This window comes from Furipterus horrens, unplaced genomic scaffold (genome assembly GCF_987537825.1).
Source record: "Furipterus horrens unplaced genomic scaffold, mFurHor1.1.pri manual_scaffold_5, whole genome shotgun sequence".
Lineage (NCBI taxonomy): Eukaryota > Metazoa > Chordata > Mammalia > Chiroptera > Furipteridae > Furipterus > Furipterus horrens.
In genome coordinates, this window is record NW_028327175.1 from 125,665,268 (window position 1) to 125,687,541 (window position 22,274).

At 42.6% G+C, this 22,274-nt stretch overlaps 1 protein-coding gene across 4 annotated transcripts in view; it reads right to left on the reverse strand.

Moving 5' to 3' along the window:
* Nucleotides 1–6,496: 6,496 nt before the first annotated feature.
* The window catches only part of LCMT1 (leucine carboxyl methyltransferase 1), a 63,168-nt gene continuing 47,390 nt past the window's right edge, over nt 6,497–22,274 (reverse strand). For 3 of the 4 annotated variants that reach the window (XM_090277712.1, XM_090277716.1, XM_090277715.1), the window contains 6 exons: nt 20,899–20,952; nt 19,614–19,734; nt 15,364–15,465; nt 14,387–14,478; nt 8,732–8,829; nt 6,497–6,707 (listed from right to left, as the gene is read on the reverse strand). In XM_090277712.1, the coding sequence (XP_090133838.1) occupies nt 6,685–6,707; nt 8,732–8,829; nt 14,387–14,478; nt 15,364–15,465; nt 19,614–19,734; nt 20,899–20,952 (490 nt within the window). In that variant the 3' untranslated portion in view covers nt 6,497–6,684. The remainder of the gene's footprint in view (nt 6,708–8,731; nt 8,830–14,386; nt 14,479–15,363; nt 15,466–19,613; nt 19,735–20,898; nt 20,953–22,274) is intronic. The other variant, XM_090277713.1, reaches the window with a different exon arrangement.

Below are 22,274 nucleotides of genomic sequence, written 5' to 3' on the forward strand. Positions count from 1 at the left end.
GGTGCACTGGCCCTGAGTGTTTCCAGGGTGGTGCAGGCCAAGGTTAGCCCCGCCTGTTTTGCCTGAAGCACCCTGCCTGAGCTATAAAGCAATCTGAGATGGCTGATACCTGTGCTGGGCTCGGAAATCCCCAGGCAAAGCCAAGCTGGTGAATCTAAGTTGGCTGCTGCTAGCACTGGGTCTGGGACTTACTGAGGCCAGCTGTTGCTTGAGAGGATTTAGGAGGTTGTGAAGCATGAGCCGAGACAAGCCAATCACATGAAAAAGCAGCCTGGGTGGGCTTATAATTTTGGTGGGGCAGAGTCTCTGGGGATCTCCAAGGTGGGTCAAACAGTGTTAGCAGGGGTTGATGGAGTCTCAGATACGGCATCAGATTGCCGGCTCTGTGGTGGGAGGTTTTAGCACAGGGACAATAGTTGTGTTTGTTACTTACCTTGATGCCAGACAATTCAGTTCCACCCTCAATTCAGTTCCACCCTGTATACCACTGGTGTCTTTCAAGCTGCTACCCAGGCGCTGGAGCTCATAGGGAATGAGTCTGAGTAGGTGAGTCTGTGTATGAGTTAAGAGGAACTGCTTGGAGCTCCAGGAGTTTTTCCCACTGTCTCAACCCCTACTGGTTTTTACAGCCAGAAATTATGGGGATTTATTTTTCTAGTACTGGAACCCTGGGCAGGGGGACTTGGTGTGGTGCTGCGACTCCCTATTCCCATGATATCCCTCCTGAATTTTTATCCACCGCAGGTGGGTGTGGGACCAGCCCATTCCAGCTTGCACCCCTCCTACCAGTCTGAATGGATGTTGTTTCTTTAATATCATAATTGTCAACTTCCAATCATCTCGATTTTGTAGTTGTCCGACTTCCTTTCCACCTAATTTCTGACAGTTCTCAGTGATGACTGTTCTGTATTTTTCACTGTAATTTTGATGTGGTTGTGCAAAGCAGTGAGCCATTTCTGCCTATGCCGCCATCTTTGGATGTCTCTCGCAGCAGCTGGTCTTAGTTCAGTTTGGCCTTTCTTGGGCACCTCCAAGGCCAGCACAAGTAACAGCTATTTGCAGATCGCTTTGTAGTTTATGACGGATGGCTTTGGAATGAATACAGGCAGTGGTCAATCTTGGTCTACACCTCCTGGGAGTCCCAGAGCCTGCACATCCAGTGGACCACTACAGACCATGTTGAAGCACTATCACCCAACCACCTCCACAAAGTGATATACTCAATGAACAAATTCAGCAGGCACTAGAGCCCCACTGAAGTAAGTCCTGCTCTGTTGAGTGGGCCCCTACACAGCTGATCCTCCACGGTGGTCAGAGGTTGGTGGTCATGGGTCACAGCCAGTCCTTGAAGCTGATCAGCTTGGGTAATCCCTCCCACTGATCTGCCAACAGCAATCAAGGCTCAACTACAAAAAGAGGATGTACACAGCCCACACAGTGGGTACACCTCAAGTACCTAGCCTAGGTGATGGAGAGGCTCTGGCACTGGACTCTACAGTACACCTACTAGATTAGGCCACTCTACCAAACTAGGGAGTCATAGCGGCTCTACCTAATACATAGAAACAAATATAGGGAGGCTGCCAAAATGAGGAGACAAGGATCTTATATGCACGACCCATGGGCATGAACTAAGGGGGGTGGGATTGCTGGGGAAAAGGGGATACTGGGTGGAGGGGAGCAAAGGGGAAAAAAATTGGAACTATTGTTAACAACACAATCAATAAAATATACTTAAAAAAAAAAAAAAAAGAAACATGGCCCAAATAAAAGAATAGAACAAAACTCCAGAAGAAGAACTAAACAAAATGGAGATAAGTAATCTACTAAATGCAGAATTCAAAACACTGGTTATAAGGATGCTCAATGAACTTAGGGAAAGAGCAGCTGAACTCAAAGAGAACTTCACCACCGAAAAAATAAAATGGCATGAAAATCATAGAAAAGAACTAGTCAGAAATGAATGATACATTAACTGAAATGAAGAATAATTTTCAGGGAATCAATAGTATAGTGGATGAAGTCAAGAATCAAATCAGCAATTTGGAATATAAGGAAGAAAACAACATTCAATTAGAACAGCAAGAAAAAAAATTTTTTTTAAATGAGGATAGTCTAAGGAGTCTCTGGGACAGCTTCAAATGTACCAACATTCACATCAGGGGAAGCTGGAAGGAAAAGAGAGCGAACAAGAAATTGAAAACTTAGTTGAAAAAATACTTCCCCAACTAGGTGAAGGAAGTAGACATACAAGTCCAGGAAGTGCAGAGAGTCCCAAACAAGATGAACCCAAAAAGGCCCACACCAAGACACAAAATTAAAATGCCAAAGGTTAAAGACAAAGAGAAAACCTTAAATGCAGCAACAGAAAAGCAGTTACCTACAAAGGTGTTTCCATAAGACTGTCAGCTGCCTTCTCAAAAGAAACTTTGAGGGCTAGAAGGGAATGGCAAGAAATATTCAAAGTGATGAATAGCAAGAACTTATAACCAAGATTACCCAGCAAAGCTATCATTTAGAATGGAAAGACAGATAAAGAGCTTCTCAGACAAGAAAAAACTAAAGGAGTTCATCACCACCAAAACAGTATTATAAGAAATGTTAAAGGGTCTTCTTTAAGTAGATTAAAAATATGAACAATAAAATGGCAATAAATACATATCAATAATTGAAGCTAAAAAATAAAACAAACAACTGGAAACAGAATCACAGATACAGAGATGTTTTGATGGTTACCAGATGGTAGATGTGTGAGGGGGTTGGGTGGAGAGGTGAAGGGATTAAGAAGTACAAATTGGTTGTTACAGAATAGTTATGGGGATGTAAAGTACAGCACAGGTAATATAGTAGCCAAAGAATATACATGCATGACCCATGGACATGTACAGTAATGTTGGGGATTGCCTGAGGGAATGGGGGATTTGGGTGGAGGGAGTCAAAGTGAGAAAAATTGGGACAACTGTAATACATAAATAAAAAAATATAAACAAACCTATTTTAAGTCTCCTTGTGATCCCTTGGGGGATCTTTGTGACCCTGCAGGGGAAATGTGTGCCCCTTTTAAGCACATGGCTCCAGCCAAGAGGAACTATTCTCTCATCTACCACTCCATACTCTCTTACAGTCAGAAACTCTCTTTCTTTCCTTTCACCACCTCAGGTGCCACCCACTTGGTACATCCTTTGACCTCAACTTACACAGCTCTCTCTGCAGCACCTTGCAGAGCTCTCTCCTGCAGTGGCCACAGGACTCTGAAATGGCTAAGCTCTTCATTGGGGCCACCACTGGATGGTGCTGTGTGAGCAGAGACCACATCTGCCGGGTCCATTGTAAAAGCTGCACACCAGCACACAGCTTGGCACAGAACATGCATTAATAAGGAAAGAAATCAACTGATAATTTGCCTTCTTCCCCCAACCCACATCTTTTCCTGTATTGGTTACCTAATGAGGATCACAAGCTCTCCCCTAACCTAGTTGCTTAAAGCAATCACCATTTTGCTCACGATCCTGCAAGTGGGCTGGGCAGTTCTGGTCTGGCTTGGCTGACCATCTGTGATCAGCTGGGCCTAGGGAGGACCTCATCCGGGACAGCTCATGCCTGCCCTACTTGGTTTTCTCACTCAACAGGTAAATCCTCCTCCCTCACACCAGTCACCACCTGCTTCCCAAGAGCTGCAAGTGAAGGGAAGCCCAGTGCACAAGCACCTGCAAGCTGCCACACCTGTATGCTTTTACTGTCCCATTAACCACAGCAGACCACACAGCTACTCCTGATGGAGACTGACTCTGGCAGACATCTCTGCGGTCTACCCCAGCACATCACCAGTGCCGAAGTGGACGCTGTTCTTTGTGACTCCCCTTCCTTTGATATTCCTTTCAGTATGAGTTCACCAGGATACAATTAGGGTCCCAGTCCCTGACCCCCACTACTCAAGGACACCCACCCCACACTCCTTTAATGGGTTTCATCTCCTCATGTCTCTAAATTTTCTCTGCTCTGCCCTCTGGAAGCCTTGATCCACCTCAGGCTTCAGACTGCCAGGACCAAGCTCACCCACAGTTGAAACAATTGGGTCTCACTTGAGTTCCCAGAGTTCTCCCAGGTCACTTTATTCCTCACTTAGTCATTGAGCTGAGCAAGTTCTGTTTGCAGAGATGAAGTAAGATGATTCCCTGCACTAAGGTGAGCAAGAGCTTAGATCCAGTTCACTGACCAACTCCCTTTCCTCCACGGCTCGACAGGCGCCTGACTTCAACAGCACCGGCATTATTGCAAGACCTGAAGGCTTTTTTATTTTTCTCTTGTGCTGATCTTCAAGTTGACAAATACGAAGCAAAAACAAACCACAGGCCCCAAAGTCACCTATCTTAACCCATGACAGCATACCAAGACTTAATACCTGACCAATCAAACAGTTTCAACTTTCTCCAGGAATGCAATCCTAATCAGTCAGTTTGGAATATTTTGGTCAGTAACATGAGAGTCTGTCATGACACAGAGTTGCTTGATAATACCTGTGGGATGAATATGAACAATGACAAATGTAGGCAAGGGCCAGAGGCAACGAACAGGCTGCTGAATTACACAGAGGGTTTTAGGGGGATGTGGCAGGTCCATTTTGCATTTGAAGCAGCTACCTTACAATGTTCTGCCTCTGGTGTTGGCTGTTTCATTTTCCTATAAAGACCTTAGCCCTACCCTCCACCTTAAAAGCATTTAAGTGTTGTGAGCGCTTAACATTTTTGAGGTGAGCCATTCAGTAAATTTGACCTCCAGGTCTTCACCAAAGGTTCAGACTTCACCACTATGGAATCTTGTGTAAGATGCTCAGCCTTCAGGAACATTTAGACACAGCAGTTATACATACAGACCTTCTATTGTTTCTAGATTTTCTAAATTATATTTTTGTATTTAGTCCAGTGTCCCATATATAGTCATGCCCCCTCACCTATCGGGATACAGCCCAAGACCCCCAGTGGATGCCTGAAACTGCAGTTAGTATGGAACCTTATATATGCTGTTTTTCCCGGTACATACTTCCTATGATAAATTTTAACTTATAAGTTAGGCACAATAAAAGATTAACAACAACTAATAAAACAGAACAATTGTAACAATTTACTGTAATAAGTTATGTAAATGTGGCATTACTAAGTAAAATAAGGGTGTGATACCTCAAGTGTCCATCCAATAACTGAGACACCTACTGGGTGACTAATGGGTGGGGAGTATGTATCATATGGATCCTCTGGGCAAAGGGATGGTTCACATCCCAGGCAGGACAGTGAGAAATTTCATCACACTGCTCATCACATGGTGCAATTTAAAACTTGTGAATAGTTTATTTCTGGAATTTTCCATTTGATAGTTATGGATCGCAGTCAACTGTAGGTAACTGAAACCATGAATAGCAAAACTGTGGGTAAGGAAAATGCTTGTGTTACAGCAGCATTAGACATACCAGCGCAAACTTGAGGTCTCCCAGAGCTTCTCACCAGTGATTGTGTTGGCTCACGCTGCCTCCGGGCCTCAGCTCCAACCACAGCATGCCAGTGTGCAGTGTGGTCTGCAGCCCACACTCCAGGCAACACTGATTGAGAGATCAAATGGTGGAATCAGAAGCTGTTATCCTCTAGGAGAGGAAAGGCTGGAAGTCTCCTCATTGCCATTCTGCATATGCAGGTTCAGGTTCATAGGTGGTCACAGACCCAAGAAGTTCATCAGGGTGGACAAAGCTTGTATTTCTGAACTGTGGGATAAACCCTGTAGGGTCCTTTTCTGTCAGAACTGTATGGGGTTTCTGTGGCTGCTGCAATAAATGACCACCAACTCAACGGCTTCAAAGTTCTGGAGGTCAGACGTCTGAAATCAATTTCACGGGGCTCCAGTCATGGTGCTGGGGGTTCTGAGAATCTGGATTTTGCCCTTTTCAGCACTCAGTGACCACCTATATTCCTTGGCTTTTGCCACAAGGTGTCACTCTAATCTCTGCTTGGCGTCACACTTCCTTCTCTGACTCTGACCTTCCTGTCTCCCCTTATAAGGACCCTTGTGCTTATATTGGGCACACCCACATACTCCTAGATAGCCTTCCCTCCTCCATATCCTTAATCACAAATGCGAAGCCCCTTTAGTCACATAAGGTAACATACTCACAGGTTTGGGGGACCTGGAGGGCATTTTAGCGGGCCCTCATTCGGCCTCCACAATAATTGAGAGGAAAGAGGATTTCTGCAGGCTAGTCTGGCAGGGGCAGAAACAGGAACAGAGAGGAGCTCCGGCATCAGATGGCCCAGGGTCAAGGTACAGGTACAATACCAGCTGCTGCAAACAAGAGCCCATGGAGTAAATCCCAAAAGGATGAGAGGGCAAGAGCTGCGTCTGACTCCAGGTAATCAGCCAGATCAGGGAAGGAGTCAGGACCTCAGGTTTCAGTTCACGTGGAGGAAAACCACAGCCAACCCAGGGGACGGAAGGACCAGCTCACAGGCAATTGGCAACTGAGATTTATTTAAATAATGAGTCAACAGGAACAGGAAGTGGTGCGATATCTCGAGTATCTGGTTTCTCAACTGTGGGATGACTGGTCAATGAGGCCTGGCCATCGCTTGGGAAACTCGTGTATCAACTCCAGGAAGGTCAGTGGCTGCAGCTTCTGGCTCAAGACGAGACTTGAAAAGCTTAATAAGTGATCTCCTTCAAACCTGAAGGGAGGAAACACAGCTGAGAGACTCCTGGTGCCAAGAAAACACAGAGGTGGGAGAGTGTAACCCCACTGGGCCCCAGCCTCCATGGCCAGTCCTGAGCACAGACCACACCCTGGGTGCTGGCCATACCCCTGACCACTTCAGCTCTGGTCCCCTGCTTCCTAAGATGAGATTTCACCAGGAAACAAGCTATGCATAAGGCTGTGTTCACTGGTGGTTTTAAAGGTATAAAGAAAACATTACCAGCCCTGGCCAGTATGACTAAGCTGGTTGGAGCATCATCCGGAAAACCAAAAGGTCATGGGTTTGATTCCTGGTGGAGGCGCCTGCCTAGGCTGTGGTTCAGCCCCTCAGTAAGGGTGTGTACAAGAGACAACCAATCAATACTTCCCTCCCTCTCCCTCCCTTCCCCTCTCTCTAAAAAAAGCATGTCCTCGAGGGAGGATTAAAAAAAAAAAAATAAAGGCTATGTCATAATTTATGGACTCTCTGCTGTTAACACCAAACCTGTTCTTTAAGAGCTGAACTTTGAACAAATGTAGACATGCTTCTTCACCACACACATACATATGGGACATCACAGCAGTCAGATGAAGTAGGGACAAAAGAAGTCTCCATCATAACAATGTTCAATATACTTTGTGAAACCTTATATCAGCTCAAAAATATTACACGCAGCCCTCACTTCCAAAATTTGGGATAGTTAAGTAAATTTGGACATAGTCTCATGACAGAATTTCACAGAGCCATTCAAGTTACACTCGGTGAGTTTTTAATTCCAAGGTGTAATGCTCGTGTTAAATGCTAGGTTGAAAAGATCGGGAATCAAAGTTGCAGAAATCTATAAATTCAACTCTGCTAGAAATGCAACAAGAACTAGAAAAACAGTGGAAGGAAAAAGTTAGTAGAGGTTCTCTCTGAGGGACGGGCACCCAACATGATTATTCTTTTTTTTTGTCATACCAAAAATTACATTATTTTGAAAATTTGGAGGGGGATAGCAATCTAAAAAACCCACTAAATAATTTTATTTTATTTTATTTTTATCCTCACCTAAGGACATGCCCATTGACTTTTAGAGAGAGGGAGAGAAACATCCATTGGCTATCTATCATACGTGCCAAACAGGGCCCGAACCCACAACCCAGGTATGTGCCTCAACCAGGAATCAAAACCATGACCTTTCCGTTTATGGGATGATGCTCCAATCTACTGAGCCACACCAGCCAGGGCTAATAATAAGTGGTTTTAAATAAAAAACAAACTGAAAAGGAAGTTGTAGGCTTAAGTGCACAGCTGAGTAAATTTTATAAACTAGTGGAGACGACAAGGCCCAAGATCAACTTGAGTTTTCACATGGGGTACAGTCCTTGCTTGTGTTTAAGGCTGTACATCATTGGGACACATCTGTAGGAAGCTTGAGGGGCAGCTACTATGTTCAAGGCCATAACTGGAATCTAAGTAGTCTCCACAGGGCTGGAGAGACACCCAAGGGATGACCCCTGAGGGAGAAGGATGAACACAGGGTAGCTGTAAGGAGAAACTAGAGCGAGACTAAGGGAAAAGGGGACCCATGCTTTCCTCACAGCCCTACTCTGCAGACTGGGCAATGTCACCCTCAGATCAGGAGATATTAAGAGGGAGACAGTCAATCCATAGTTGCAGGAGTTTGTTAGAGGGACAGCATGATCTGTGTTTACATTCTAATAAATCTGGTTATAAACTGATTAAAAAGACAAGACACTAGTTACTTTTATTAAGACCATTATTATCTTAAACTCTCAAGGTCTGTCACCTTCCAGCTGAGGCAATTCAACAGCAGGTTCTGGTGCACGGGCTCTACCTGACAGTCCTCCTGCTTCAATGCACAGAACACAGGGATGACGGCTAATCCTGGATGCAGTCACGGCACATACACAGTGCTCTAGTGCGCTCTGGTTTCCAAGTTCAGCTATGTCTTGCACCATTTGCACATGAAAAGGTTCCCATTTTTAGGTCAAAGCAAAGATAAAGGCAGGTACCTAGCTCACTTCCACCTCTGGTTGCCCAGCATAGGCAGTAATGCTTCATCAGCTGCTCCAGAAGCTCCATCTCATCCAGGAATTCCAGGGCCTCGATTCTGGCAGAACAGTACAGATGTGTGCAATGAGAAAAGAGGACAACGCCCAGTTACAGACATGGAAAGGTGTTTGTGACAGACTATGGGAAAAGAGGCTACAAAGAGTAGGTATGGTGTGGTTCCATTTTATTTTTATTGAAAAGAAAAAAATGTACCATAAGCAAAATCAAAAGACAAAGTACAAGGTAAAAAAAAAAAAAAAAAAAGGGTAAATTTCCTTGCTATATAAAGAGCTGTTGCACTTCATTAAGAAAAACTTCAGAAGACTGCCAGTCAAGATGGAGGCCTAGAGAGGCAGAAACACTACAAGCCAGAAGGGAATGGCAAAAAAATATTCCAAGCAATGAAAAGCAAGGGCCTGCAACCAAGAATACTCTACTCAGCAAGGCTCTCACTCAAAATAGAAAGTGAGAATTCTAACCAAGATGGAGGCCTAGACAGACATGCTGCATCTCCCTCCACAACTAAGAAGGACTACAACTACTTCAAACCTAGAGACAGCCAGAAGTTCCAGAAAATCAAGCTCCATGGAAGTCCAACAAACAAAGATATAAAGAAGAAATACTCATCCAGACAGGTAGGAGGGGCAAAGCAGGGGTGGAAAGGATGTGGTGTAGTGGCTACAGCAGTGGCAGTAGTGGCAGGCCAGCAGAAAGTGTAGTCATACGTTTTAAAAAGTAGGGAGGGATACCTGGGGAGCACTCCCAGCACCAGACCAGACAAGACCACACAGCTCACGGTTCTAGTGCCGGGAAAATAAAGCCTCATTGCTTCTGACTGTGCAAACCAGTGGGGGCTAAGGTGGAGGAAGAAACTGCCCATCTCTCAGCAGAGTCTGCTTGTTTAAAGGGCCCTCATGGTCCTAGAACATCCACAGACCCACCGATTCTGGGAACCACAGCAAGAGTAATAGCTAGAGGGGCGCCAGTCTCATACAGGAAGTGGAAGAAGTACCTGGAAAAGGGACATGTGCTGAGCAAGCAGCATTGTTCCCTCTCAGACCCCTCCCCCACATACAGTGCCACAACGTGATGAAACGGGTCACCCTGTACTGACAAAATACCTAAGGCTCCACCCCTTACAATGTAACAGGTGCGAAAGCTCTACCTAAGACACAGAGGCAAACAAACACAGGAGCCTGTCAAGATGAGGAGACAGAGAAGTATGGCCCAAAAGAGGGAACGGACCAAGGTTCCAGTGGAAGAACTAAGCAACGAGATGGCCAACCTAACAGACGAGGAGACAGCCAACCTAACAGATGTAGGTTCAAAACACTGGTGATAAATATGGTCACGGACTTGACAGATATGTTTAAGTAAGGTAAACACAGAAAACAAGAAGTGAAGGCTATGTTAAATGAAACGAAGGAAAATCCACACAAAACCAATAGTGAAGGGAAGGAAACCAGGGTTCAAGTCAATGAACTGGAACATAAGGAAGAAAAACACACTCAACCAGTATAGAATGAGGAAACACAAATTGAAAAAAATGAGAAGAGGCTTAGGAATCTCTGGGACAACTTTAAACGTGCCGACATACAAATCATAGGAGTGCCAGAAGGAGAACAGGAAGAACAAGAAATTAAAAGCTTATGTGAAGGAAAAGAGGGAAAAAAAGCTTATGTGAAGAAATAATGAAGAAAAACTTCCCAAATTTGGAGAAGGAAATAGACATACAAGTCCAAGAAGCACAGAGAGTTCCAAACAAACTAGACCCAAACAGGACCACACCAAGACACATCATAATTCAAATGCCAAAGGTTCAAGATAACAAGAGAATCTTAAAAGTAGCAAGAGAAAAGCAGAGGTGCCTATAAGACTATCAGCTGATTTCTCAAAAGAAACTTTGCAGGCAGGAAGGGGCTGGCAAGAAGTATTCGATGCGATGAAAAGCAAGGACCTACAACTAAGATTACTCTATCCAGCAAAGTTATCATTTAGAACGGAAGGGCAGATAAAGTGATTCCCAGATAAGGTAAAGCTAAAGGAGTTCGTCATCACCAAGCCATCATTATATGAAATGTTAGAGGGACTTATTTAAGAAAAAGAAGATCAAAACTATGAACATTAAAATGGCAACAAACTCACAGCTATCAACCACTGAATCTAAAAAATAAAAATAAAAACAAAATCCAACTAAGCAAACCGGAATAGAAACAGAATCATAGGTATGGAGATTATTTGGAGGGTTATCAGCTGGGAGAGGGAGAGAAATGGGGACATGGTGCAGGTAGAAGCATAATTGGTAGGTACAAAATAGACAGGGGGAACGTTAAGAATAATATAGGAAAGGGTGAAGCCAAAGAACTTATATGGACAACCCACGGACATGAACTAAGGGAGTGGGATTGTTGGAGGGAAGGGTGGTATTGGGCAGAGGGGAGCAAAGGGAAAAGAAATTGGGACAACTGTAACAACATAGTCAATAAAATATACTTAAAAAAAAAGAAAAATTTCAAAAATTCATTTAAAAATGGCTAGCGAGACAGCCAACTGACCTGGAGTCTGCACGATCCTTCCCCATGTGGGAAGGTCACCCTCCCCTCCACACCCCCACTCTTATTAGGGTTTTCTGGACCCAAGGGTAGGTAGGACGACGACCATGTCCAGCTTGAAGCAGCTAGAAGAGCTTGAGACCTTCGCCCATTGTCCTTTACAAGATTACAAAGGGTCTTAATATTTGAGAGGGGTGGGACAGTTAATTTTTACGAACCAGGGGTATAGACTTGGGGGGGATTGCTGGGGGAGGGGGGTGCTGGGTGGAGGGGAGCAAGGGGGAGAAAATTGGAACTGTTGTAACAATATAATCAATAAAAAACATTAAAAAAAAGAATGATCCTGTTGAACCAAGCACGCCGTTGACCAGAGGCAGCCAACTGACCTGGAGTCTGCACGATCCTTCCCCATGTGGGAAGGCCACCCTCCCCTCCACACCCCCACTCTTATTAGGGTTTTCTGGACCCAAGGGTAGGTAGGACGACGACCATGTCCAGCTTGAAGCAGCTAGAGGAGCTTGAGACCTTCGCCCATTGTCCTTTACAAGATTACAAAGGGTCCTAATATTTGAGAGGGGGGTGATAGTTAATTTTTACGAACCAGGGGTATGGACTTGGGGGGGATTGCTGGGGGAGGGGGGAGCTGGGGGGAGGGGAACAAGGGGGAGAAAATTGGAACTGTTGTAACAATATAATCAATAAAAAACATTAAAAAAAAATGATAAAAAATAAATAAATAAATATATAAAAATGGCTAGCGCTTAAGGGGATGGAGGAAAAGGCAAAGGGGAGTAAGCGGTAGAAACGTCCAGTTATACACTATTTAAGTCACAGAATGTAATTAATGTACAGCACAGGGAAAACAGTCATGTATATAAATGTTGAATCCCTATGTTGTACACCTGAAACTTACATATTATTTTATGTCTACTATACTTTAATTTTTAAAAAGTCAGGTAAAACCAATTCAATGGGAAAAGAAAACAAGAAATTTTCAATCTCATTTATGAGAAAAGAAATGTACATTTCAATACTTGACACCTTTCTGACTGTCCGATGGACAGTGATCAAAGGCTGCTATGCCATAGAAAGGACACGGAAAAAGAGCCCTCCTGCATCACGTGTAGGATTACAGAATAGGACAGCCTCTTGGAGGACAACTTCATCCCTCTGTCAATGTTTACAATGTGCATCCTTTCACTCGGCCACTCTGTTCTGATAATCTACTCTGCCTGTGGACAAAGATCCATGTTCAAAGACACTCACTGAAGCATCACAGCTGCTATGTAGGGACAGCAAAAAGTCCCACAAACTAGAAGAGATGGTCTGATAAACTAAAGCAGGTTCACACAGGACACTGACAACCACATAAAAGAACAGGGTAGGTCTAAATGTATTGACATGAATATCCCCTTAGACACAACATGGCATGTAAAAAGCAGGTTGTTTAGTAAATAATTTGCATGGTTGACTACTATCTACGTAAAGAAAAAGTGCAGGTACATATACTGGTGTATGCACAGAACTTTCAAAGAGTAGGCTATTTTGGAAAATACAGATAAAACTGACAGAAGATAGCAGACGAGCAGTGAGGGGGAGTGGGGTGAGGGTTGTTTTTACTCTATATTAATTTTTTTTAAAAACACATGCTTGTATAATTTTTTTCGAAAAAGTTTTAAATATAAATTTTAAATGTATGCATACACAGAAGCATGCACAAATATATGAAATAGCTTTATAAGATATTTTCTGTCATAGGAATACACTATGGGGAAAAACTTCAGGCAGTTCTGAAAAATATAAAAAACAATAAAATGACCCATAGCCCTACTATTGACAACAGCCAGCACTAACCCTCCGGGACTGCCTTTGTTCAGCCTCTGGGTGTGAGGGTGCACGTTTCTGCACCCATGTCCTTGTTCCTGCCATGGTGTGCAGACCCAGGGTCACGTCTGAGGGGAGAGTGTCTCCTCATAAAGGACTTTGGTTGCTTCCTAGCTGATGTTCCCAACTACTCAGAAGACATTCAAGGCAGGCTTCCTAATACCACATTCTAGAAGAAACCAGCACCCTAAAATGGAGGTTATTACCAAGTTCAACTGCCAGGAGACTGCTGTTCACGAGAATGTGGACTCTACAAGCAGGCATATTGGTGCCCTGTTTTGGTCAGCTACACACCCCCACCCCTGTGCTTAGAAAAGCATGTGGCACATAGTACACACTCAGCACCTGTTAAATCAATAAACTTGCTTTGCACAGTATCTGGCAAAACCCTCGGCAGAAGTGAACACAAATGATGTGTCTTTCACAGAACTGAGAAACCACTCAGCCTGGGGTAGACACACCAGAGCTGTCCCACCTCATCACCTACCTGTTGGGAACACATGCTGCTGTCTACAAAAGGCCATGGCAACACGATTAAACACAGTGACCCTCAATGTTTTGACAGGTAAAGATAAATACAACCTATTGTTAGGTTTTTTAAAAAGGAGGGTGGTTTACAGACTAATACATATAATATGAATCTATGGATTAAAAAAGTACAAATTTACATATCAATAAGTACTTCTCTTTCTACATGCATAGAGAAGGAATGCACCCCAGTCTTGAACAGCAGCTCTCTCTGCAGGGTGTGGGTACAGAGAGCATGACTTTTAAACTTCATGTACTTTACATTGCTTGAAAACTGTTTTAGAACGAGTGTATATTTCTGTTATAATGAGAGCAAAAGTCCATTTAAAAATCTGCGAGCAGGTTTTATCCCCCTTAGAAGCCCTTGAACAATATCTTTTTCCTCCCACTCCCCAACACAAGGATTATGCACAATTTCCACTGCAGAGGTTGCTCTGGGAATTTTGCAGGTATAACTGCTTGTTTTGAAAAGATCATCTGTTTTGGCATAAACCCTATCTCAGCTAATAGCTAATGAGTTACTACTGTGGTGCTAGAGAGTTTAATCTACATGAGCAAGTTTACTTGTTTCAAAATGAGTCTTAGTTAGGGTTTTGTTTCACATTAGTTCACAAGTACTGAACACAGACCTAAACCCTTGTGTTCCTGTACCTGCTGACTTCAGTCCGAGGTAATCTGCTGTACAATTCCATCATGTTCATGGCTGATGCTGTTTCCCACCCATTCGACAGGAGCCGTTCTTTCTGAAACGTGTGGTGGAGAGAGACGAAGAACCACAAGGCAACATCATAAATGCAGATATCTTTAAACATGTGAGAATTTCTTCCATGACTCCTCTTTCAAAAGCCCATTCCAGCCCCTATAATCTTTCTTTTTATTTTCCAGTGTTCTATACTGAACATGCACTGTTACCTATTTAAATAAGAGCAGGAATGGGAGCTGTCTCTTCAATCAAAAAAGGACATTTTTAAAAGAGGTAAGACTACTATAGATTCCAAGAGATTTAGGGACATAAAACAGTATGTACCATGTTAGAATCCTGATCTAAATTCACCAATTATGAACATTTAAATAATTGTGGAAAACTGAATATGAACTGGGTGTTATATGCTATGGAAGAATTATTGCCAATTTCTAAGATATAATCATGGTATCATCATTAACTTGAGGAGGGGGGAAAAATTCCTACTGGAAGATTTATACTGAAGTATTTATGGCAAGGAAATGATATACTACCTGGGATTTGCCTTAAAATATTCCAAGGACAATACCAACAAAAATTTGGAGGGAATAAATAATATTTACAAAATACTAATTACTGAAGCTGGCTGACGGGACATAGGACATAGGTGTTCATTTTACTATTCCCTCTACTTTTCTGTTGTTTAAAAAATGCATAATAAAAAGTTAGAATAATAGGGTGTAGGAAATATGTATTTTTGATACAGAGGTAGGGAAGCAGGCTTGGACTTCCCCAGCATGCTGAACCAGTGGCCCACATACAACCCTAGCCACCTGCATACAGCCCCTCTGGAGGGCTTGTTCACACTCTGCTGTCAGTGAATGGTGGACACCCTTTCTTGGTTGGCTACAGGTACAAGAGAATATCCCAGTCTCTGCTCTCCGACCTGCGACTCTAGGGACTTGCAGGTTTCCACCCCTGCCAGGTCACACTGTCGTCTCCGCAGGTGTTCAATCATGATCTGCCCAAACCGGTCATCCATGTTCACCTGGGAAGGACAGAACAGCCATGCACTGCCATAAGGGTTTATTCTTAAATATGCAAAATAAAATAATGTCCTATTTTTAACCAGACAGTACTGAGGTTTGTTAATACCCAAGTGCAGGTAATGAAATCTGTGTGCAGTGTGCTTCCAGGAGCACGACCTGGGCGGCCCCTGGAGGGCACCTGTACACCCAATGTTAATACAGCCTGTGGCCACACAACCAACCCACTGCAGGCAATCTCTCCTACAGATGCGCCTGCATGTGTACACAGAGGTGCATGAATGTCTACTGCAGCATTGTACAGAAGAATCTGGAAGGAACTTAAATATGCATCATTTGGGGTTAAATAAATTCTAGCATGTTTCACATATATAATGAAATACCATATAGCAAGGGAAACAGGAAAGACATAGTTATGAAGAGGGACCCAAAAAACCCAGAATTATTTTCTGGAGAGCGGGCCCCTTGTATAGGCTTTCCCTGCTAGGTGAGTGTTCTAGGAACCCATCTGTAGCAGTGTACTAGCTGGCATTGCTGTGAGAGAGGTTGTGCTCAGTTTTAGTGAATTGTGTTTGAAGACTCTTTCAATCCGTTTGCACATTTCATGATAACACACCTGCCCATACTGCGCTGAGTGCTCAGCAGTTTTTGACCAAAAATAGCATGATCCCTGTGCCCCACCCTCCCTATTCACCGGATGTCGCCCTGAGAGACATTTTTGTTTCCCTGGATGAAAAAAGTCCTCAAATGGAAACGTTTTGCCAATGTGGAAGAGGTTAAACAAAAATCGGCAGAAGCACATTAAAATGTATCAAAATCAACAAGTTCAAAAACTTTTGGGCAGTGGAAAAAAAGTCTAGATAGGTGTGTTGCTACAAATGGAGAGTGCCTGGAAGGTGACTGAAGTTGAAACATGTAAGAATACACAATTTTTAATAAATAAATTCCAGTTTTTTGGGGTCCCCCCCATACAGATATAAATATATAGAGCAATATGGAAAGATCTTTAAGATCTAAGAGCTCTTGAAAATTAAGGTATAGAGGAATGTGTACTGTATTCTCCCATGTGCCTTGAAGGAAAATGTTTATCTCATTTATACATGCATAGGAAAAATCTGTAATCTGGCAAAGTTGCTTCCCAGTTGAGAGGGGTGAGGTCTGGGACAGGAGAGACTTATATTTCCTTGTCTATTCTTTTGTACTACTTGAAATATTTTTATTCTGCTTTTGAATAAAAAATATGTAAAAAACCATAAACCATAATTAAATTCTATATGTGCCCAAATGCCACAAAACATAATCTTATGTACACTATTGTAGCATATATACTCTGTTATTTTGTCATACAAAATACCAAAAATTCATCACTAACAGTATGTAAAACAAATCCCAGAGTTCACATGACAACAAGAACCAGTGTTTTCTCTTTGGGTGGATTAGTAAGGTTTATGTGGTACTAATGGTCAGATCCACACTTCAATCAGGATAGCAGTGTTTGGGAGCACATACTCCATCATTTTATTGCCTGGGCATGAATCCTGGCTTGAGACTGTGAGACTGTGGGCAAGCTGCCTACCCCTCTGTGTTTTAGTCCCCTCACCTGTAAAACCACAAGGACAAGTACCTACCCTATGGGTTGTTGTGATGATTAAGTTAATGTATGTGAAACTCATAGCATACATAACACCTATACATACTAAATAAATTATAAGAATCTGCTATTATTATTACCATCATTATTGTGGTTTTGTCATTTTTAACTAATTAGGAATTAATGTAAGACATATGAGCAATTAATAAGTCTGAGGATGCTTATGATTTTGTATTTGCTAGAAAATTATTGAATTAAGTGGTTGGTGGGATCTGAACTGGTTTGGGGACAGCCATGGACAACATATTGAATGAACAACAGACCATTTCCAGGCCTGCTCCCAGGTGACAGGATCTCTGGTCAAAATTCACTGATCCATCTCCATCTGATGATGGATAAATCCTTGTTGAACAGAGGAATACACAAATGAAGCAAAGTGAACAAAGCAGTACACATCTGAGATGTGTAGGAACATACGGAAAGCAGAATTCATTTTCCCCAGGTGTGGTATCCTGAAAGCAAAGGCAGGTTCCCCGGATTTATTCACATGAGAAAAGGAAATACCAAGGAAGCCAGCTGCCATCACATCCGCTGAGCATGAGGACAGTCCCCAGTTCAAGAGAGGGATGGAGGAAATCAACCGACCAGAAACCACCTATACAGGAGCAGGACTGGACGGGGTGGCAACCAGAGCAGGAGACCAAAGTTTAGCCCTAATCTGACCATAATTACATGACCTTGGGCAGGGCCCTATACTGCTCTTATCTGTAATAAAATTTAAAAATAAAATTAACATGAGACAGACAATAAAATCAATAAAACTAAAGTAAAATAAACAAAAATAGCTACCATGTGCCCACCACTGCAACATCTCATGAACTCCCGTTATGAACCAGAGAGGTAGGCATTCCTTATTCTTTCATGAACAAAAAACACAAGCTCAAGGAGATCCAAATAATAGTCAACACTTAACAGCCAGGTAATATTATAAACAACCCTATGACGTTGGGACTTTTATTATCCTCATTTTTCAGATGAGGAAAACAGGCCCAGAAAGGTTATGGAACTTGTCCAGGTCACACAGTGAGGCAGTCTGCCTTCAGAGCATGGACCCCCAACCACCAATCACATGGCCAATAATAAGAACAAGGTCCAGGTGTTGTGGCTCAGTTGGTTGGGCATCGTCTGTGAACCAAAAGGTCTCCGGTTTGATTCCCGGGTAGGGCACATGACTGGGTTGCATGTTTGGTCCCCTGGGGCACATAGGTAAGGCAACCAATCGATGTTCCTCTCACATTGATGTTTCTTGCCCTCTTTTTCTCCCTCCCTCCCCCTCTCTCTAAAATAAAAAATAAAATAAAATAAAGAACTAGGGCCAGGATTCAGAACCAAGCTGGATAATTCCAAAGCTCTAAAACAATCCATTCTGCACTAGATCAGGAAAGGCAAATGGGTAGCCAATGGAACAAACTCAATGATTTTAGAAATTAGGAAATGTTACATTAAAATCCTGCATTTCTTACTTCTGAAAAACTGGGAGTTCTGGCAACCGTAGGCTCACAGGACCACATGGTAACGACTGGCTGGAACTGAAGAGTGGCCATTCCCATAAGTTGGGACATGGGTAGCTAGCGTACCCTAGTCCTCACCACTCACAGTATTCACTTGCCAACTTCTTTCACCTGCATCATGTGCCCACCACTGAGGGCATTGTTTGCTATCCTACCGTGATGGCTTGACTTGATAGTAAATATTGGATTGGCCAAAAATACCCTTACCTTTTTTCTGTATGATGGCTCTAGTAGCTTTTAGTTGTCTTTAATTTCATTTGAAACAATTTTGTTAGATTGTATTGTGACAGCTGTCATATCAGCATGCATTAAAAAAAAAACTTAACAAAATTGGTGAATTTTTGTGCAGCCATTTTAATATTGAAGATGGAAGAAAATACGCAACATTTTCAGCATATTATGCTTTATTATTTCAAGAAAGGTAAAAACACACTGAAATGCAAAAAAAATCTTTCTGCAGTATACGGAGAAGGTGCTGTGACTACTGGAAAACGTGTCAAAAGTGGTTTGTGAAGTTTCTTGGTACTACTGACATTTTGGCTAAATATTTCTTTGCTCTGGGGCTGTCTTATGCATTGGAAGATGTTTCACAGTAGCCCTGGCCTCTACCCACTAGAAACCAACAGCGGTAGATAGCCAACATACTCAAAATATCCAAATCAATGAAGTTATTGGTGAAAATGAAAAATAAGACTTTTATTTTACAGAAAAAACTAAATGGACTTCTTGGCCAACCCAATAGAATGATCAAATAAGAACTCAAAAACATTTTATAATGGCCAAGATAGCAGTTCCAAAACTCTGACTAAAAGTTTGCAGGAAGTCAAGAAGTCAGGAGCAGCAGGACTACTGGCATCAACTAACAAATGAAACATGTCTGGCCAGAGGCCAATGGAAAACAAAGAGCAGTAGCATGCAGAGCGTGCTCAAAGGGAAAGCCACTCCTGGGCTCCTGGGCAGAAGGTGAGTTTCCTGTACTTCCTTTTACCTGTTCGTAGTTTATGAACATGGCGGTCCCAAAACTGTTGGCTGCCCACTTGATTAGGTTTGCAGACTGCTCCGGAGTCATGTAGACAAGCACACATTCCGTTATCAGGAGTGTCGGCAACCTTGAGATATGAAAAGAAGGCACATACATGTATCAGGTTGGGACTCTGGTTGTACATGTGTTGCAGTAGTAGCGGGGCAGTTCACAGCCCAGGAAAACTAGAAGCACTTAGCAAGCACATGGTCAATCAGCGCAGTAATATATGTGTGACACCATCACATCCCAAAGATTTTTACTACACAAAGGTGAGTAGTGAGCAATGGTTGTCTGGCTTGTGAAAATATGTTAAATGGCTACAGATTCTCCCCCAGCCTGTATCCACAACATGGCAATACCAAACTGCAGATTCTGCCATTCAAGAGGGGAGATCATTTCTTTCCCCTGGAATCTGGGTCAGTCATGTGACCTGCTTTGGCCAATGAACAGGAGCAAACAAGCCTGCCAATCACTTGCACAGGGGTGCTTGCTCTCCTGCTGCACCAGCAACCTAAAACCACTGTGCAAGTGATCCCAGACTAGCCTCATAGGAGGGGAAGCCCTCTGCATGAACCAAGCAGTCCAGGTGACAGTGAGTCAGCCCCTAGCTGACCTGCCCTCTGCACGTGTGTGCAGCATGCGCGCGCGCGCGCGCACACACACACACACACACACACACACACGGTGAATCCCAGGGATACTTGTTAAACTTTGCCTCCAGGAAAAGAGCTACACCCAGCACAAATTGTCACCTCAGGATCCTGAGCAACTAAACTGCGAGCTGTCTGAAACCTCTGAGTTTAGAAGGATTTGTTACACATGAAGATCTGACTGGTACTGATATTCACTTAATAGAATCTAGTTCTTCTTATAAAAGCTTATACCATGAAGAATTGAAAACATGAACAGTCTTCAAGAAATTAATTATACTTGATACTCATTCTCATTTATAAGTCCGAAAGTACTGAACAAATTAGGAAAAGCAACAAACTCCTTTGGAAATATCTAAAAGCCTTAATTTTTTAAAGGGAACACTGAATCAAAGAGGTTTTTAAACAAACAAACACAAAAGAAATCCCACTCCTATTCAATAACAAGCAAGAGAAGTCAGATCGGAACCCAGAATAAGATTCCAAGATGCGGAGGGGGGTTCCAGGCTTACCTGTATCAGCTTTAACAACCTACTATTAATCATCATTCACTAACTTGCCCAGGAAAAGCAGTCGTGGCCTTAAACATCAAGACTCACCTTCTGCAAAAGAACACACTATATCTCGCAATCTGTGAGTCATATAAAGGGTTCCTCAAAGAAGAAAAGAAAGGCAGGCAGGTATGTAAATCCTAATGACAATCTGGTTGATGATTCTAGGCTAAACACATAAACAAGAACTTCAAAATGTAGACACAAAAGCCATCACCACATAAATGAAAGATGTATTACAAAGATGAAGCTTTAACTCCCTACACTTCCCTCCCCTCTGTCACCGAAAGCTCACCTGTACTTGCACCTGTTCTTACTCCCCTTTCTCCCCTCTCAGAAGAATGGGTATCTTTCCTTTCCCCTGAAGGACACTTAGCCTCAGTCCATGCTCTGCAGTCCCCTTCCCTCTCTAGCAATGATCTCCCTAGTTGGTAAATTCTTTAATAATTTGCCATTGACTTTTGCCTTCACTTTCTTCTTTAAAATATTTCCTTGACCTTATCTTCCCTTCAAGCCTCTCCCTTGAATTACTTCAAATATTCTTGAAAGTGTCATCTTCACCTACAGATCATGTAGACATGTCTTTATCTCCCACTGACTCTTTAACTCCAATCTAATTATAACCAGCATCACTGTGCTAAAATCACACATTTCACTCCCCTTCCCTAAGCCCCAAAGGCCCCCCTCTCCAAAATCTGATGTGAACACTTCTCCATTTTAAAAATACCTCTGTGAGCCATATATGTATTCATGAAAATACAGTATTGGGGGGATTTGATTTTATACATTTGGTATCACACTAAACATATTACTCTGCAACTTGATTTTTTTTACTCAACTTTCTGAGCTCTCTCCATGTTGACCTAGGTCATGCATTGTAAAGGTTATTCATCCATTCCCCTCCTGATGGACATTTAGATTGTGTCCAATTTTCTGCTACTTAAAATAGTGGCTGCAATGAACATCCACCTTGTGCATATATGCAGGGGACACACATGAAGGTGGAACTAGTATATCATATGTTACCCACATCTGCAATCTTACTAGATATTTCCAGACTGTTCCTCACCATGGTCATACTGAGTTCATGTCCACCAGTAGTGTGTAACCATTCGTTTTACTCTGTCATCTTGCCAACACGTAATATTGCCATACATTTACATTTTTGCCAACTTGATGGGAGTACAATGAAATTTTATCTGATTATTACTGTGATTCCATACCCTTTTCCTATGATATTCAGTTTCTTCTTTGAGCTGCCTAGTCTTTTTAATTTTTTCCCCATTTTCCTATGGGACTTTTTTCTTTTTTTACAGTAGCTGTTTTTTTTACATTTTGGATGCTAATCCTTTCTCTGTATGTTGCAACTGTATGTTTCTATGCATACAATTATCTTCTCTAAAGCTTTGTTTATCTTACACATC